At 41.5% G+C, this 20,003-nt stretch overlaps 1 protein-coding gene across 2 annotated transcripts in view; it reads right to left on the bottom strand.

Annotated features, from left to right (window-relative positions):
* Positions 1–20,003, bottom strand: part of TSHZ2 (teashirt zinc finger homeobox 2) — a 233,151-nt gene that overhangs the window by 74,838 nt on the left and 138,310 nt on the right. Inside the window, exons 2-3 of one of the 2 annotated variants that reach the window (XM_075019566.1) lie at positions 16,364–19,442; positions 12,338–12,750 (exon numbers count right to left, since the gene is read on the bottom strand). In XM_075019566.1, the coding sequence (XP_074875667.1) occupies positions 16,372–19,442 (3,071 nt within the window). In that variant the 3' untranslated portion in view covers positions 12,338–12,750; positions 16,364–16,371. Of the gene's footprint in view, positions 1–12,337; positions 12,751–16,363; positions 19,443–20,003 lie in introns of those variants that run through there. The other variant, XM_075019556.1, reaches the window with a different exon arrangement.

The following is a 20,003-nucleotide window of genomic DNA, read 5'->3' as shown; positions in this document are numbered from 1 at the left end:
TTCAAGCTCTTTGTATTAGAAGACAAGCTCTTTGGTTTAGCAGTAGAAAACAGGAGGACTCACTGAAGCTACAGTTAACAGGAATACAATTACTGCTATAGGAGTTTTATGATTATGAAACTTGTGCTGATGTAGCCATAATTTAGAAATAATAGGAAATGCAATGGATGACTTTTAAAAAATCAAGACCATTTTTAAAAAATCAATAATTATTCCCTTTTATTTTTCCTTTAAATCATCCAGATAATAGAAATCAGAGACCTGAATAGGATGCCTAAAGTTAATGGCATTATTAGATTGAGAAAAAAGAAAGAGTGATCAAAAGTTTGACTCATTTACCAAAAAATTCATAGTCTGTAGGAGCTGACTATTCTACTAGTTATAACTTTTTTAAATTCAAGATAAATCTCAAACCATTTTTGGAGGTTAGATGTAGTCATAAGCAGAGACTAAGAGTGATTTATAAACATTTCTATTATATGAGAAAAAAGTTGCCATTTTAGAAACACATAAATAATATGATGTCTTTCATAAAAGTTTTAAAAGAAGTTTTATTTTCCAGCTCATAAACTAAAAATAAAACACTTTAAGTGATTGACTTTCCTTTAAGGCAACTCTTGAGCCTCATTTGATAACACTACTGGTAAATTCCTAGTAAAACTCCTGGAAGAATTCCCGGTGTTTTGAACAGGACCAGACATTATCCATCTTGCTTTTCATTACTATTACTGTTTTACTGTAAAAACCTGTGTAGATCATCACAATTTTGCCCCTGTTGCATAAATATGAAAGGGTTTAAAAGAACAGCTGTTCTCCAGGGGGTGGGAAGTACCTTTCTTCATTTACTTTTCAAAAAGAGTTTGAAAACCTTAAAAGTCCCATAAGTGTGAAAGATGCTTTTTCTGCTCCAGTGGAGCTCCACCTAAACTTTTTCGAAAAGCCTGGGTAAACAACTCAAATCTAAATAGAAGCAATAATCAAAAATACCATTATTTTTTTTTCTTCAAATCATTCCCAGGGCAATGCAGCCTTCCCTGGGCAGCCGAGGAGCCGAGCCCTCACTGTCTGGGCACTGCCCTGGCAGAGCCTGTGAGGCAGGCAGGCACTTGGTCTATTGTGGGGTGATAACCAGGCTCTTTTAATGGCTTTATGCCTTCAGTCACTTTTTGTTCTTTCCAATGAGGATTTTTTTTTATTTCCCTGGAAGTTTACCAGTAGTGTGTAGCGTGAGTGGAGTCCTGACTATGCAGCGCCCTGCGGGAGGGGATAAAGGAGTTGGGCAATCGCGTGGGAAGTTACTTCAGAAATTCGGTTCCCTCCTAGAGCAGCCCCGTTCTTCTTCAGCTTTTTGTTTAATCTCTAGGTACAGCCTTTGCCGGCTTGTATTCAAAACTGTTAAATGAAGCCAGCTCAAGGACTGCTTGCCATGTCTGAGTGCGGCACCACACAATGGGCTGGGAATGCCTGAGATGGTTTCCTTTCCTGCCTTTCATATTGCTGCACTGAAACCATCACTCGTGTCAAAAGCAAGGACTGCAGATGAAAGGCCAGTGCATTAAGACAGCACATAATTGTCAGTCTCTGAGTTTCTGACATTAATCGTTTTACTTAAAGAAGGCAGCGGAATGTTTTTTGTGTGTGTTCCCCCACCTCGAGTGACAACACACAGGAGATAGTCTGGGTAAAAATTAAAAAAAAATAATGTCTCAAAATTTTTGCTAATTAAAAGTAATGTGTTTTCCCATTTTTTGGCAATTTGATAACACAAAACACTTACTTGGGGGCCACAGGGGGAAACAAACTGAGACGGATAAAAAATGTTTTGTGTTCATCCAAGCAAGACTATGTTAATGCACATTATCCCATTAATGCACATCAACATCGGGAATAAGAGCGCCAATGCAAGCAAGAAGCATACACTTATCATCATTTGATAACATGTTTAATGACAGATTGACGGTTGATTTGCAAATGTGAACTGGCATCAATGTTGCTAACTTCAGCTTCTGCCGCCTCCTCTGCTATGCCAGCATATTTATGTGCATAATTTGATTTCGCAGCCACACTGTTAGTACATTTTTAATATTAACTATGCAAGAACAGACAGCCGAACTTAAGTTGCACTGATGGTTTGAGTTCATTAGATTGAAAAAGATGGGCAATGATGACAAAGATGGAGATGGCAGCGCAACATCAAAGAGGCAACACTTAACAAACACACTCCATTTTGAACAAACCGAACTAACACATTTCATGTTGTCGGCTGCAGCAGAGCCCTTATGTACAACAGTAAGAAAAAAAATATGCTTCTGCCCTGGGCATACTGACAGCAACTCTGCAAGAAGCTTAGCAGGCTCCTGGACACACAGTTGTAAGATATTTCACTCATCTATTGCAGGTAAAGGGGTTGATTCTGGTCTGATGTCCAAGTGACAACAACATAATTCAGCGGGCTTGCAGTGGAGTTACTCCTGATTTACATCGGTCCAAGGGAGAGTGCCTGCCTGTTCCCATTCTCCTTCCCTAGTTCGCTTTTCACAGCTGTGATTCTTTATGACGAATAATAAAAAGATTTTGCTGAGAGCTCAGCTCTTGCATGCGTGATGCACAGAGCAGAACTGCAAGTTCAGAAGCCCTGGGGCCTCGCGCCGCGAGGCGTGGGATGTCCTTCCCACGTCCCTGGAGCCAGGGAGCCCAGCATCACGCCGGACTGCACTCCTGGTGACTTCTTCTTCTTTGGTGATTCTGGGCAGTTCAGTTCTGCTCTGAAGGGAGCATCTACCAATGAGCTGGGAGGAGAATATTTCATCCTCTGCTCACATTAATGTCTAGGCATATACTGCATCTAGTATTAATTTGCTTGTTGTGCTGCAATATATAATAAATTTGAGGCAGTAGCTTTATGGTGCAAGTTGTAATTTTTAATTTTATGATACAAACTGACCATCTGCAGGAATCTGACCATATAACCTAAGCCATTCTGTGTAGACTGTAACGTTAGTACCTCTGAATCACAGTGAAACTATGATTTAGACACACAATTAGAAAGACCAGGTCCTCAACAATTCTCAGCTGTCTGAATTACTGCTGAACAGCCTAATAAATATACAGCACATAGGCCTCCGTTCTGCAAAGCTTTTAAGAATGTTCTTAAGTTTGCCTCTAATCAGCAAAGCACCTGTTACAATTACTGTTACTCAGAGACTAGTCCTGGACCAGAAACCCGTTGTGCTTGGCACTGCACAAACAGAACAAACCCTCCTGCTTGGGGACCGCTGCCTTGGAGCCCACTGTGTAGGGATGGAGTGCTGGAGCGAGGCCAGGCTTTGTTAGGAAGCTGCGAGGGACGTAAAGTATTGACTATTGAATTTAATCCCAGAAAAACTGCACCCACTTTCCAGACTGGGACACAATAAGGGAGCAGAAAAGAACCTCGCATCAAGCAGCAGGTCACCTTCATCAGACAGCAGCAGGAGGATTCCTCATACCCCTGTCCGGGTGGCAGCTCCTGAGCGAATGCCTCCTGCCAGGACACTCACCTGGCCTAGCTGTAAAAATTGCTTTCCTTATTGTCCCTTATGAAAGAAACCTAAAGCTTTAATTTCAGCAAAATCTCTTTGTGGAGATCTGTACTCTTTTTAAGAAGAGACCTGCATTGCAGGGAGAACTAATCCTAAGTCCCTGGCTACGTTCAGTTCAGGTAGTTTGTTAAGCAGCTCCAGTGGCTGGTGCTGTACAGATGAAGGTGCATGACCCCCAAAAAGAGGAATATCTGAATGGACAGGCAGCAACAAACATCCTGGGAGACTCTTGGCATCTTAGGCTGAAACATGTGTAGTTGGTTTTTTTTAATTTACGCTATTGATGCATTAGGGTCCAAAACCAATAGCAGACACAAGACCGCACTGTGCAAGGTGCTGTACAGAGTTCAGGATGATCGCTCTCTTAGAAAGGGACCAAATAATTTCCAGTGACACAGGGAAACAGGTGGGTCTTGCCTACGCCAATGAGGACACGAACGATCTTGGAAGCTTTCTCAAAAGTGAAAGAACTGAAAAAAAAAAAAAGAAAAGAAAAGGGAGAAGAAGGGCCAGCAGAGACAAATGCAAGAACGAGGCTGCGCTCAGCCTATTTTGCTGTCTTTTAAGGTAACACTGTATGTCCTGGTTTTGGCTGGGATAGACTTAATTTTCTTCCTAGTAGCTGGTACAATGCTGTGTTTTGGATTTAGTGTGAGAATAATGTTGATAACATGCTGATATAGTTGTTGCTAAGTAGCGCTTATCCTAAGTTAAGGATTTTCAGTTCCCCATGCTCTGCCAGCAGCAGGTGTACAAGAAGCTGGGAGGGAGCACGGCCAGGACAGCTGACCCGAACTAGCCAAAGGGATATTCCAGACCATAGAATGTCATGCTCAGTATATAAACTGGGGGGAGTTGGCCGGGAGGGGCAGATCACTGCTCGGGCATCGGTCCGCAGGTGGTGAGCAATTGCATTGTGGATCACTTGTCTTTTCTTGGGTCTAATTTCTCTCCTTTTCTTATATTCCTTTTCATTACAATTATTATTATTGTTATTATATTTTTATTATTATTTTTATTACTATATTTTATTTTACTTTAGTTATTAAACTGTTCTTGTCTCAACCCATGAGTTTTACTTTTTTTTTCCAATTCTCCTCCCCATCCCACCGGGAGGAGGACAGTGAGCAAGCGGCTGCAGGGTGCTTAGTTGGTGGCTGGGTTTAAACCACGCCACTGTATCATTAGTGGACCATTCAGAAAGGCACAGGAGCAGTGGGGTTTCCTGCCCTGTGAGCTGAGCAGCAGAGAAGGAGCTGGTCAGCCTGTACCCAGCAGCCTCGATAATTGCTCTGTGAACTGCCTTGTGCTGCCTCCTCCTTACCTGGGCTTTAGCTACAATTAGAAATAAAAACATATCCCAGGGAGAGGGAACTGTGGTCACTGCTCGCTCATGCCTGCTGCTGGAGGATAGTGATGGGGAGAGCAAGAGACACAAGTGCTATTTCCAGGCTGTGAAAAGGCTCTCCCCTACCCCAGCCCTGGCCCAGCACGACCACAGCATGCTGGGTGGCATGGCAGGGGGGTGCGAAACAGCTTCCAGCTCCACGTTTGCCCTCCAGATTGACTGAGCTCCTACTGTGACCGTGCACTTATAATGCTGGTTGTGGAGAGCTCCAGAGAAGAGGAGTCCAGAGCATCACAGTTGGAAGAACCATTAGTTTTCTCAAGTCACAATTATCTCTGCTACTGCGTTTGTGTCCTTTTTCCTGTCTCATTTTAAGTAAGTTACAATTCTCCCACTCTTGTTACTGAGTAGATGCAGATGCCACTTTGTTCTGTGTGATTTATAGCCAGTAGCTAATGTTCAGTTATAATTCCCCATTTTAGACATGAAAAATAGCCTGTAATGCTCAACACAAGGGCCTCTCAACAATGATATATAATTTAAAAATTAACATGAGGACAGAGGAGACACGGGATTTTGAACTAGGGACTCTCTCATTCAAAGGTTAAATCTCTACAAGGTGAGCTAAAGGAATTAGTTGAGTTATTAAGTAAATGCCTCTGTTATATTTTCCCAGTACATTAGCTGTTGCAACCTTTTCCAGTTCATCTGTGTTCCGCCCCAGCATGTTCAAAGTGCAAATGCTCATGGCACTGTATTCACACATTTGCTTTTTTTCAATGTCAAACAAACTGGAGCTTTTCAGAGCCAAAGGTCAAAGTGGAGGGCCCTTAAGAAAATCTCTTGGGAAATTATGTGATTGTTCTTATGTCTTTATTGTATATAAAATCAGGCTTCGTACATGGCTCGCCCTTTCCAAGCATCTTAAAACTATAAATGAGTCATGACTCATTCCTGCAACACCTAAGTTATATAAGTGGTCTTGTTAATTTACTGGAATATCTTGCATAACTAATCATTTCCAGGATCAAACTCTGAAGCCTCCAAAACCTCTGAACTGTAAAGAGCTCCTTTAGAAACAGAGAATTTAAATCCCAACCTCACACGATGAGTCAAAAGCAGAACAAGGGACAGAATCTGCATCACCAGACTCTGCCAAAAGCAAGCCATAAACCCCTCTTTTGGCAAAGCTCAGCAATTCAGAAAACATGCAGGGAGAATAGGGAGTACGGAGAAGGAAAAGAGCTTGGCTATGGAGAGGTTTGGGAGGTGGCATTCCTTTCCTGTCTGTTTTCTGTTCACAGTAAGATGTAGCTCATATCCTAGGTTTCTCCTGCTGCGCTCTGGTTAACGCTGTCTCACTCCAGCACCAAGTACTACATTTATGGATTACAAATTTATTGACATTTGACATTTGCATCAGCTTTCACCTGATCAACAGGAGCTTTGGCTGCCAAAGGGAATTATTATGGAAGATTTCAACAGCCATGGGAATGCCAAAAAGGTCATTAAATCATATAGGGAAAAACAATGTGTTCATAGCGTTCATACATTCAGTCTTGCTAGTAAATCTTCTGGTTGATGCTTGGACCACCTACCAATGATACTCAAAGAGAAGGAGAAACAGGGAGAATTGAAGAGATGAATTAAATTAAAACCAAATGACATGAAGCCTGGCACAGTGGGATCTTTAATTTTCTACTCTATGAATCCAGAATAAGCAAAAAACCAAAACAAAGCACAGTGGCTTGACTTTATTTAAGTTAATTTCCTCCATATAGGCAGGGCTTAACTAAATAATCCTGAGTAATGTGTGCACCCCACATTATTGCATGCAATTTGTATGTGGGAGGTGCAGGATTCAGAAAACATATGGCACATGGAAAACAAATGACAGGGTGTGCTTTTACACTCATTTTGGCTATACTTATCACTCTTGTTGATATTTTTTTCCAGACATGAAATATGAGTGTAGGAACTTTCACCCTAATCTCTTTGGAAAAATACTGAGAGTTATTTTTTTGTGCATTTGTGATTTATAGAAGAAGGCCACCACATAATTCCTGGGAGCACAGACAATGTTTTAAAAAAACACTGATCAAATAAACAGAATTACCTCCCCCGTCGTTTTTTCCCTGGATGACAAACCTGGGTCTTGCACCATAAAAAACCAAGGCCAACAGATTAGGGCTCCATAGGATTATGGAGGGAAGTGAATTACTGAACTGGAAGCCCACCCACAGCCTATCTGTCTGTGTATGTCTAGTCTAGGGTGAGCTGCACTGAAGAGTGATCCACACGCAGCTGTTTACCCCTGAGCTGAGCGAGCATGAAGGAAGTATTAAGTTTGCCCTTCTCCAGTGGCAGAGCAGTGTGTTCACTTCACATGAACATAAGCAGAAACAGGCCACAGTATTGTCATATCCCAGAAAGACTCTTCTTATGTGATGTCCCTTGGGATGTAGATCAAGAGGTGGGTAAAAGGCAATGTCAGTTTTTCTAATGGCCCTGTAAAGAAAGTTGGTAGTCATGAGGATGCAGTCCCAACAGTGATCAGTGCCAGTAGCTTGTCTTGCCCACAGAAATATAGTCAGTGTTGTGTAGCCACTGCTGTGCTTGGAGCACCGATGCACACATGGCTATGGGGAGACTGTACAGAGATCACATGAAGAGCGGCAGTGGGCAGAGACAGGGAACCGGACAGAAAGGTTCTAAACCTTGGCTTGAAATAGGAGAGAAGTGGAGCGGTGGAGCTGTGTGATGGGGATATCTACCAGCAGCTGTGCACTACACCAGGATATCAGTTACATGTATCGAGATAAATAATTTCAGGTAATCTGTGCGGCTCATGGTATAAACTTGGGGGTTTTCAGAGACAGGGAGAGTGTTTGTGAGTTTTCATTAAATGACTATGCAAACAGCAGTTTCACATTTGAGATTTCAACAGTTCTCCAAGAGGAGAGGGGAAAAAAGCTTTTGCCTGCACACAGAGTGCTTTGGAGGTTTAGAAAAGCTGAAAGCAAACCCAGAAGGGATCAAACTAGTATTATCCACGTGCAACGGAACAAGCAGTTTTGCCTCCTCTGAATTACTGGTCCATGCTAGTATCAGCTCTGCAGTAAGACTGCAACTCCTCCTCTGAATACAGTTGTGAGAGAAATCTTTTGAGGGTGGCATTTTTATTGCATCATGGAAAACTCCCAGGGAAACCTGAAGAGAGAATGGAATAAAGCGTGATGCCCTTAGGTCTGGGGGCTTGACATCACTTCTGCACTCTGGGTGTGGTTCCTTCCTCAGCCATGTGCAAAGAGCAAGTGTGAAGGCTCAGCCCTGCTCTGACTGCCATGGGCTGGTTTGTACATCCTCTGCTCTCTGTCTTGGGATGGGGCACCTCCAGAGCTCACCACGAGAGGTGTCACAGTTGTGCCCAAGTTTCTACAGCTATCAGGAAGGCCTCTTGCATGTCCTCTGCAGCTCTGGGAGCAGGGGGAAATAATTTCCTCCAGATGAAGAAGTCCCTGAACTGTAAATCTGCAGGCTGGGAGAGTGCTCTGGGAACGGCACCACATATCTGTCCCTGTTCTTACACTCATACTGGTTATGGTCAGAGATAGGAAGGACACATGGACCTTTGACCTAACCCTGCATGGCTACTCTGATGTTCTTACCTCACTAGTATTCAGCTTTACGAGAAGAGCAGAAAAATGTCATAAAGAAAGTCTTAGCAGTGTTCAGCTGTCGGGCACATCTCCTGTTACAAAGGATTGTGCATACTTAGGGCTAGGGAATAGAATATGAACACAAAACATGGCAATCGTTCACTTATAGCTCGAGGCTACGGGCTCCACGGCACAGAGAAAGCTCAGCCTGGCAGGGATGCAGAGAGCTAATATCCCAACGGGGACCAAGGCAGCTCCCTCAAGCGCCGGGGCTTTTGGAGCTTGAGGGACTGCGTGGCACAGGCAGCGTAACATGGCCTCGACCTTCGCCAGACGGTGCAGAGCACTACTGTGAAAGGCAGGGAAAGAGGGGGACAAAAGAGCATGTGGAGGTCATGGCCTTCCCGATCTCTCTATTTCGGGTGAGCTTGAAGGCTGAAATTTCTTGGTTGTCCAGTGCAGCCCAAGCCCACTGTTTTCATCACCTGCTGGAGCTCTTGCGTGGCTGTGTTAATCATGGATGAACGTGGCAGTAGAAAGGGAAACTGGAGAATGCTGAGAACGCCTTGGTAAACCACATCCCCGTACCTCGCCTTTCTCTTCCTGGCCTGCTTTGCCTTGCAGCTGCTGCTGTGCGCACAGAGTTTCCATGCTGGTCACTTGATAATAAATCGAAAAGAGACTGCTGGGGCACAGGGGCATGGGGACTCTGAGCATCTGTTCACTCTGCGGCCTGTGATCCTCTGCAGTACAGTCTTCTCAAAGGACGAACTCCTTCTCCTTCGCCTGCACCCCCTCCACTGTAGCAAAGCACGGAGCAAATGGTCTTGGCTGGCCTGAGAAAAGGCGGGCGAGGGGAGGCAGCGACTGCCACCGCACAGAGCGCTCTGTTGCTTCATCTGACGCAGCTGCTGGAGGAGGTGGAGTGGAGGGAAACAACCACATCAAAGCCACTCCAGCCACCTCTCCTTTCCCTTCAAAAATGTCACTGTGGCACCCTCCACTTTCTATAACAATGTTTATCATTGTTCTTCGATTGTCTGGGACAATAAATGGTTAGAAATGAGCATATATCACCAGGAAATCTCTGCCTGCCCCTTCCCCCAAGCAGTGTCATAAAAACGTACAAATTCACATTAATAATGAAGTGCATTTCCCCGAGAAGCCACTGTGTATCTCAGGGAGAGCAGGCAAGGTGGCAGTTGCTGCAGAGTTTCCTATTAAAGAGCAGAGCAAATACTCATAAATCTGATGAGGGGCCAAAGCACATGTTAGGGCTGTCTCCCTCTTAATGGAACCTTTTCTGAAATGAAAAAAATATATATCTCGATACATTCAGGGTATTCATTAGACATGACAACCTCCTCCACTCCCCCATCCTTCCCTCCCCCACTCCTGCATGTGCTGACCCCTGGCAGAAGAGCTGGTGCCGAGTGCTCGCAGGGAGGGATTTGGGAGGGGAGGAGGAACTGTTTTGTTTTAATAAAGGGATTGCGTAAATTTACTACAACGAACAAGTCCCCTCCTGGCCCCACGTCTCCCTCCTTCCCTCCACTCCAGCAAGCTGCTGCCGTTCCCCCTGTCTCCGACCCCTGATGCCCCCTCCTCTTGGCTGCCCAGCCTCTGCCGTGCCCCGCGGCCATCCCGTCTGTCCATCTGCCAGGGAGGAGAGCCGACAGAGCCAACACTGCACCCCACACCAGGATCCCTCTTGCAAACTCGAGTGTAGGAAACCTTTCCTGCCACCTCACACCTTCAAGGGCTTGGCCAACTCACGCTCTTGGGAAAATGCAATTCTCCAGACACCGGGAGGTGGCAGGATGAGTATCTGTCGCCTCGGCTCTCTCGGGGGCTGTGATCTTGCTAGCTGGTGCAGTGTCTTAGTGTTCGCATAGGCTGGAACCCCAGGGTCTGCTGCCCCTTTCCTGAAGGTGAGATGCTCTTGAAAAAGAAACCCCGTCCCATTTAAGACATAAGCTCTGTGCTGCACGTTGTCTGTTCTACCTCATTCCTCTTCTCGCAGACAGGGTCCTGAGTTGGAGCTGCACTGGTGTAAATCCTGCACAACTCTGCTGACACGTGAAAACTAGTGTAAAGGCCTGATCCTTCCTCAGCCAATGGACCGTGCCTAGATGCACAAACTGACCCAGTTCTGAACTGAGGAGATGGGAAGAGATGGCAGAATGAGGCCTGAAGACTACAGCTTAATAATCATGAATTATCTGTTCATTATCCCAATAAATAGTGAAAAATCTCTTCCTCCTTTCCTCCTCCCATAAAGCCATATCTATAATTTTCCTCATTTTCCATCTGTGCTCCATCATATTTGCACTGAGTGATCATCCTGCTAAATTACATTATTTTTATTGAAAGGTGCTTTTGAGGGCTGGATACTGCTCATGTCTTTTCCTTTTGTTATTGATCTTTGAGATTTGATTGCTGAGGTGTAAAATGTATAAATAAGACTCACATACCCTTCCTTTGAAATCTCACTGGGTAAAAATGTTCTGCTATAGATTATGAAGGCTGTAGCATTTAATAATATCAGACACAGCAAGGAGAATGCAAGATCTTGATATCCTTATGAATACTGAATGCTTGAGGAGGTAGGTGCTATTCAAGGTCAGTTAAAATCTGGTCGAAATACTTAAAAGTTGCTATTTCTTTGTGAGCAGAAGAGTTCCTGCCTTTTGGGGGCAGGAACTGTCATATACAGTATGCTTATACAAAGCCTAGAAACAATATGGGTTGACCTAGTGGGCTGGATGCACTAATGCAATGTTAAATAATACTGATCTTAATAGCAACCTGTAGTATTCATAAAAAGCAAGTAAATCTGCACTGATATATCTGTGCTGACACATTCTGATGTATCATCTGGCCTGACCCTGCTCTCAGGGAAGCAAAGAACACACTATTACTGGTTTTACAAGGACTATTGCTAGATTGAAAAAATGCTATCCAGGAAAATTTTGAAGATTTAAAAATGCTAACTTAAAAAAATATCCTGATCTACTACTTTGGAGAAACAGTGATAAATTTCAAAGGATTAGGGGAACTGAGGCTTCACCAGAACAGGACTATTTTGAGGGAGGAGTGATGGGTTAGCGGTTGTTCCTTGCTGAGGATGGGCTCTGTGTCTCTCCTGCAGCGCAGTGGAAAGGCCAACCTATTCCTTTCCTATTCCCCTGTCTCCTTTTATGGTGTTCAGCAATTTCAGCCAGTTTATCCCAACAAAAGTCTATCCTAAAATGGGACTTCCCCACAGAATTTTTTTACCATTGAGAAGTCATCATTTTCCAACACGAAGTTGTCAGAAAAAAGTCCCATTTGAAATGAATAATGAAGGCTTCCATTGCAATGAACCCTCTCTTTCTGGTGGATGATGTGGTGAGCAGAACCCTCCGTTTTGTTGGTAAACTCTGCTTATAAAATCATGATGGACACAACTGCAGGCAGCTACGTCCCAGCATGTCTAATTCTCCTGAAAGGGTCTTTCAGTTTTTAATGTTTGTTGCTAACAAGAAATGAAAGATGAAGAGCAAGCTAAATTCTCTAAAATATAGTTTTGGACTCCTAATTCACGCAATTGTCCTTGCCCATGTAACACCCATATTGGCTAATAGTGGAACATGATGCTCAGAGCAGCTCCTACTGTTTCAGAGGGATGAGAAAATAAAATCCACAGAAGAAAAAAATCTTCTATTTTGGTATACTTAACACATACAGTTATCTACGTGTCCTATATATCATTTAACAAATTGCTTTGCAATTCTTACAGGGCGTGGTATAATGACTGATTTAAAATCACTGCATTGCTTAAACTGCATTGTTCTTCATCAAGTTGAGTCATTTTTATGTGAAGTGTCAAGCTCTCTAACAAATAACTGCTGCCAGACAAATCAAGTTCCTCATCTTAAAGCTACGGCTAAATAGTTTATAGCTTTAATCTGCTCACTGAGGTGTGCAGTCTATGACAGTAATTATAAATGCAAGGAGAAATTATAGCTGAATGCTTTAACTGCATTAGGAGCCATTTGATGAACAATCATGATTGCCTGCTCATTTTCAACAATAGAGGGCAAGTTAGTGTCAGTGCATTAGAGGATTTTCAGTTCTGCTCTGCTCTTTCTTCCATTTACCACAGAATGTCAGTTGTCTCCTATAAAGTAGAAAAAAAGCACTGTAGAAGCTTTAAACTTGATGGTTAAAAAAAAGACAAAGGAGGAAACAGAGAGAAAAACTGTTTATCATTATGAGTCATTTTTTTGTTTTGCAGCAGCCTTACTTTCAAATTAGTTCATCTCAGGTAGCTGCTTGTTTACTTATCAGGGTCTTTTGAAAAAGAAATCTCCCCAATCAAGTTGGTAAATTTGACTCTATAGAGACTTATTTCTATAAAAAGTTGTAGATAAGACCACAGAGAGCCTCAGTTACTGTCCAGTTTATAGCCAATCTCACCTGACTTTAAAGTGAGAAATACAATTCTGACTGGTATTTTTTCTCAGGACAACATAAAAATTCTAATTTAGTTGAAAAAATGAACAAATGTTCTTCAAAGGTATAAGTCAACATACAAATTGCTTCTAATTAAAGCCATGTTCCCTAATGTTCGTGGGTTTTCTTTGAAGAATAGCAATAAAAACAAATTTGAAGTGGGTTAAATGAAAGAGAATAGAGACGTCTGATTGTTGTATATTACACATAATTTTACATTATATTACTAAACCCATATCAGTTAGAAGAATTCAAGAAAACACCAAAGATGAATATAAAACAGACATATATGTCTTTACATTTAAGAAGAATTTATAGCAAATTTCTTATAAACAGCCTCACAGAGGTCTTAAAAATAAATCCATATACATAACACATTTTTCTACAGTAGTAACCCAGATTATTCATTTATATTTTTAATGATAGCTAACATTTTAAAATATAACCTTTAACGGTAAATTTCATTGAAATAGAGAAAGTATTTTATGTATTTCTATACTTCAAGTACTCTTTCCACTGTTTTATTTCCATTTATTTCCATATATTTTCTCTATTTTTATTTCTAGTTCACTACAATATCGCCTAGAAGAAGTCAACGCAAATGCATACTAAGAATCTCAGTATGCTTTATATTTCTTGTTTCTAAATACCGTGCTCTCCTCTATGTTATTATTCAAATGTATACTGAATCTTAAAAATAACATGGTAAGAATAAGTAAAGTCTGAAAATCCCTGTTATTTGATTTAGTCTCCTTGCAGATCTCAGGAAGAAACCATATGAATAAACTCTGGCCTGCATGCTTCTAACATAGTCAGAACTTCAGTAGGCTTACAGCTCCAAAACTGTAATAAAATCTTTACAATGCTATCCAAAATACCCCATCATTTCATACAATTTGTGCTATCATGCATACCAACTAAAATTATAGTTCCAGATAACAGTGCTATCACTCTGTCATTGCAATTTAAATATATTTTTTCAAAGGTAGGATACAACCTGCATCTTGATATAAATTAGAAATGGATGAGTATTAAGAGGACAGCAATTTCTCGGTACCCAAAGGCAGGAAGGACAGTACCTTATTTATGTAGTTACATATCACCTGAATAATACCCATGATGTGTCTGTGCAGGTTATTACAATGCAGAAACCACTTTTTTTCCCTTGGAGATTTTTTTTTCCTTGTATTTGTTCCCCAAATCCTCAGAAATAGTAACATGTTTATAAAGGCGGGTGTTTGGTTTGCCTCTTAGTAATAACATGGTGCTTTTAAGACCAAATCTGAAACATGTGTCATGTATTAAGCCATGAATGTGCCAAAATAACTGTTACATTAATATATCTGGCAGATAGCTTTTGTCTGATAGTACCCAAATTATTGGTTTGCTCTAATATCTCTTGTGTGAAAACTGAATGTCAGAATCTTAATAATCATTAACTGGTGGGGAAGGAAACAAAGTATGGTATATTTTTCGTAACCAATGTCTTGTAGTTGTCTGATATTTTGTCAGGTATGTTGATTTTGAATGGTCAGATAAACAAAGAACATTTATTTGTTGAGTTCTAATGTTGGTTTAAAAATGCTAAACCAGAAAATTAAGGGTATTAGCCCTATTTAGAAAACAAACTCTTTTTGAGTTAGACAGAATTTTGTTGGCTAAAATATGGACACAGCATAAATCTAGTCAAACGCAGACAGCACGTACAAGATGTATGCAAAACTTAAATCTTATTGCACTTGAATACTGACGTTACACTCTATAGTAATAGCTTCTATTACCCATCCCAAAGTAACCCTTTGATTAGTGGTTTAAATTATTCAAAAGTAGCCTTTTTAATGGAGCTTAAGTGATGCATAGTCCTTGTGCTGGCTCTGAACACAGAAAGTGTTTCTTAAAGCTTCATGAATATTTGCAGCAAACAAATGTGAAATCTTCACACAAACGGGTATTCATCCTCAAAGTGCCTGCACCCTCAATTAGCCAGAGAATAGCCACAATAGCAGGTGGCGTAAGTGACAACTCACAACACATCTTTAATTTTGACTGTCTGACGAATTCATTTTCCGAATGTTATTCAAGTAATGAACACATTGGAGAAAATCTGAATCTGCACATGATTATTCTGTGAACAGAAGCAGAGCCTGAGTCTGATGGAGAAATTGTTGGGAATGACTAACAGAGCCTTCCTGGAAATAAACTCATTAGAACAAAAAACTTCTATTTGGACTTTTAGTTGATGTTCTGCATATTTATTTAAATCAAGAATATTCAAGTTTGTGAATCAAGTAAAATTAAAAATGCAAAAATTGTGTGTCATCTGAATATTACATTACATGTTATAAACATTGGTTGTGGCAGTACTTTGGTTGGTGTATCTTTCAGCAAAAAATAGCAACACTAATGTAGAAGTATTCTACTAACAGGTCTTTGAAATAGTAAGCTTGTAAAAAAACCTAGCTGCTTTCTCAATTAAGCATTAACACCCCCCCCCAGGTTATAGGAAAACTTGCACTGAAGTCAGTGATGTTTATGGATTGACTAGCACTCTCACCAACATGAAACCAAATATAACTGAACATCTTAAAGATTAAAAAAAGGAATGATAGAGAGATAGGTTAAAATGATGCGACAAAAAAGGCCACTCACAATAGTAAGTGTTTAAGTAAGTGTAAAACATTAAAATATTTTACAAAACTGAATATCCAAATATCAACAAAAGAATAACCGAACTTGTAGATGCACACTTTTCAGAGTTATTTGTAGATTCTTGAGCTGGGTTTGAGATTATAAGAAACTTGGAATAATTAAGATTTTGTTAATTTGACATTTGAATTGTCGTCTTTTCCCCCATCAAAATCAGATTTACTGTGTGTTAACACTGAAAGAGGTAGCAATCTTTTGGGTATCAGTGCATTTTTTCTGCTTTTTCCATTATCATTGTAAAGAGTAGAATTTAGTTGCTGCATTCCACGTTGAAGTGCATAGGATGTGAAACGATTAATTCTTAGAAACAAAAAAGAGAGTGAGAGCTGGGAAAACAGCTATTTTGAAAATATTAATAAGCATCAACTTTTCTATATAGGGCAATGTGGTTATGCATTTACCGAGCTCTCTACTTGAAAACATTATAAAATGGATATGTACATGCAATTAGATTAATGAAGCAGGAGTACATTACGCATTTTATACTGTTTTCCTACATTTAAGAAAGTATGAATGTCTTACGAAGCCTCCATAAAATGATGTAATTAAAACTCACTATAGAGCATGCATACCTTAAGAGTTATTCTTCATCCACTTCTGCTACAAATTGTGAATGGTGTTCTGGTGACTTGCTGTGTGTTTTGCTTAGATGAAGTTTTACTGCATGTTTGCTCGCAAATGTCCGACAGCACAACTTACATTTGAACTTAGAGTCTGTGTCCTCTTCTCCAGCTATTGTTTCAGGAGATCTTTGAACTGAAACTCTGGAGATTTCTTGCTCTACCTTGGTTTGCTGCTCCACAGCCAGCCTGTTCATGTCTTTCATTTGGAAACCTAGATGAGATTCTAAGTGGCTAATGTAAGTAGATGGGGTTCGAAACTGAGACGCACAGTCGCTGCAATAAAAGACTGGATGTCCTTTGTCCATGTTTTTCAAAAACTTTGTTCCTCCGGTTTTCCTAAGTTGATACTTGACATTTGCCAACCAATGGCTGATGGTGGTCATTGACAGTCCAGTAAATTTTGAAATCTGCATGCGCTCTTGTGGGCCTAGATCTGATAATAAATATTTACCTTCAGATGTCTGGAAGAGGCTGGAAGCGAACTGAGCTTGCAAAATGAGAAGATGCTGAGGGTTCCAGTTTGACTGTCTGCCCTTCCTTTTATGCAGAGTGGAAACTTCTGTTGAGACATCCTCAAAGCGTCGGACATCTATTTCCAATTTCATAGATGGGATCCTTGAAGATGCAGCAGGTTTTGGTGTAGTAGCTTTGGGAAGAACTTTGACCATGTCAGCAATGTCAGACAGAGCATGTTTCTGAGGTGGAGAAGTACAAGATTGTGCTTGAGCTGACTCAGCTTTCTTGCCTTTGGATTTGGTCAGGTCAATAGGCTGATCGTTGTTTTCAAACAGATAGTGCCTGGATACACTTGCAGGCCTTGGTGGGGTTGGAGCAGGAGATAAAACTGGCTTCTCCATCATATTTAGGCTAGGTTTGTGGAACATGGAAATTGTGCTAGAGCTGGGGCCAGAGTTGGATTGAGGCTGTAAAGGCTCAGTGGCTTTGCCCAAATGATTATTCAGTACTGACTGCAGCGCACTAAGAGGGTTGACACAAGGCAGTTCAGATGAATGGTTGGCAGCGGCACAACCATTACTAAGAGAAGCTGCTGTTGGTTCCTTGAGGACTGTTTTTTCTTTTCCGCTGTCCTCTTTAATTTTGTCTTCTTCTTTCAAGGGACATGGTTCTGTCTTTTTTGGCTCCACAGAGGCTTCAGATTTGAGGAGAGGTTCCCTCTCACTCTGGCTGAGTGAGGCAGGCTCAGACTGGATGCCCTCTTTAGCATAGTCCTTTTGTACCTCCTCCTTGTCATCAGTTTCCTTCTTCACTTGAGTGCACTGGGCCACATTTGCTGAGATAGGGACCAGAGGCATGACCTTCCACTTCGGAGCTATGGGCCTCAATTTATTGGTGATCGTTGGCCTGATTTGCAGTACTTGGGAACCCACAGGCAAAGACGGCTTAGTTCCTTCTGAGAGCTGATAAGCTGCATGGATGCTGGGATATGCACTCCAGCTGGGTGCTCCATTTTGAGCTTTATTGATAGCCGTTGTGACAGTGTTCTCCAAGGACTTTAAAATGTCCCCACCACCCTTTGAACCATCTTCTAAATCTTCTTCTCTGAGGTACTGGTATTTCATTGTGGGATCCAGTGGTTTCTGAAGAGTGTCTTCATAATCTTCATTTTTTACTGCTTTCTCATCTTTGTTTGCATCATCAGCTTTATCTTTTTTACCCTCTTTTTTTAGTTCAGAGGCGGGAGCTATGCATTCTGCAGATGACTTACTGGTTGATTTTGAAACCAGGCTGTCATTGGCTGGTGCTTCAGACAGTGATTGCATTTTTTCCACGGCTAAAGGATCCAGAACAAGCTGCTTTCCTTTCTTTGAAGCTGAACTTGTGACTTTCAAGAAATGGCCAGTGACCATCATGTGGGTCGTGAGCTGCTGTAAGGTATCATGGGAACTTCCACATTCCATACACTTCAAAATCTGGGATTTGCAGGCCTCAAACTGCCACGTATAGCTGGCACCATTCTGGTAGCCGTAGCGGTTGTTAGATGATAACTGCAGGTTCGCGTTCTTCTGAGGAGAAAAAGTATCTGAGAAAGACCCTGTCGTGGAATCTGGGGAACAAGGCCTGTTAACATCAAACACACGTTTCTTTGCTGGAGTGACCATTTTTGAAGAAATGGTTGGTACCGGCTCCTTCAAAGGCACTTTTTGGTAATGTTTTGTTTTTATCATATGAACACTCAGATCTTGAAGGGAATCAAAAGAGTCACCACAGAACATACATTTCAGAACTTTTTGTGCATCTTCCTTGTCCATGTCCTGGAAAGCCCTTTTTCTGGGCTTTGAGTAGCTGGTAGGTCTGTGCTTGTCCTTTTTATGGTTGTCATCTTGGTAGTGACCTGTCTCATTCATATGAACCGTTAGTTCTACCAAGGTGTCATAGGCAGCGCTGCACTGCCGGCACCGAAACCGGCTGGCGCCCGTGAACACAGTTCCACACATTTTGCTGCTCTGTCTGTACAGCTGGACCGAGCTGAACAGGTTGGGTTTTGAGACGGGTCTGGAAGGTAAATTCTGCTGTAAGCTTTTTGACAGTGCGTCTTGGTGCCAATCAAAATCAGCTTTGTTCCCTCCATTTCTGTTGTCACAACTCCTCTTTTCAGAGTTAGACAACTTGAAACCCAGCCCTAAGCCTGTCCAATAAGAGTCTGACAGTATGTTGGCATAGACCGCTGTCATTTTATCCATGCAATCGTGTGCTTCGTTCTGGGCTTTGGGATGGGCGCTGCTTTTTGGGTCCTGTGGCTCTCTAGAGCAAATGCTTTTAATATCTGCCACATGGTCACTACCATCGCTTAGTAGTGATTCATTTTCTGCATCCTGGTTAGATATATGACTGACAGGGGAATTCTGGTAACTGAAGTTCCCTTTCTGCTCAGGACACACTTCGTGTTCCTCATCCGTGCCAGTGTCATTACTGCCCTGGAGCTGAGCAGTTGAGTTGTTGTCATCATCATCTTCTTCCTCCTCCTTTATATCTTCCTCTTCCTTTAAATCTTCCTCTTGGACATAACCTGAAATGTAATGTCAATATATGAAATAACTTGTTAAAGGAGAATACTACGGTTCGAGCTTTCTAGTTTCACCATGTGTTTTCTTCACCGGACTTCGTTTTAATCTACAACTTTATTGCCTGTTAGTTCTGGAAGTGAAAAAAGCCAAATGATATCTCTTTTTGTGAAGGTTGCTGGATTTTGTTGGCAGATGATCATAATTCTTTATAACTGCCAGAGATTCTGAGTTAATAATTTTCCTGTCATGGGAGTATAATTCTAACTGTCCTGTAATGGGACAGTTGGAAAATTCATATGTAAGAATTTAAAGTTTATACTAAAAGCTTCAATTCTATCAGATTGTTTTTAGCCTCAGTGAAAGAAAGGGTAGAATTGGCAAGGAACAGAAAAAAAAATAACTGCCATAATCTTCCTCATTCATAGCATCATCCAGGTACAGTAACCTTTTGCTATTTGATCACCTAAAAATGCACTTTAGAGTGTACACAAATAATTTATATGTCAAAATACAACATCTGAAAGTGCTAATAGGCAAAAGTGGAACTCTTTTGTTTATAAAAG

The sequence above is a fragment of the Buteo buteo genome, chromosome 2 (genome assembly GCF_964188355.1).
Source record: "Buteo buteo chromosome 2, bButBut1.hap1.1, whole genome shotgun sequence".
Lineage (NCBI taxonomy): Eukaryota > Metazoa > Chordata > Aves > Accipitriformes > Accipitridae > Buteo > Buteo buteo.
The sequence above is the reverse complement of the archived record's forward strand: the minus strand, read 5'-3'. Positions and strand labels throughout refer to the sequence as shown.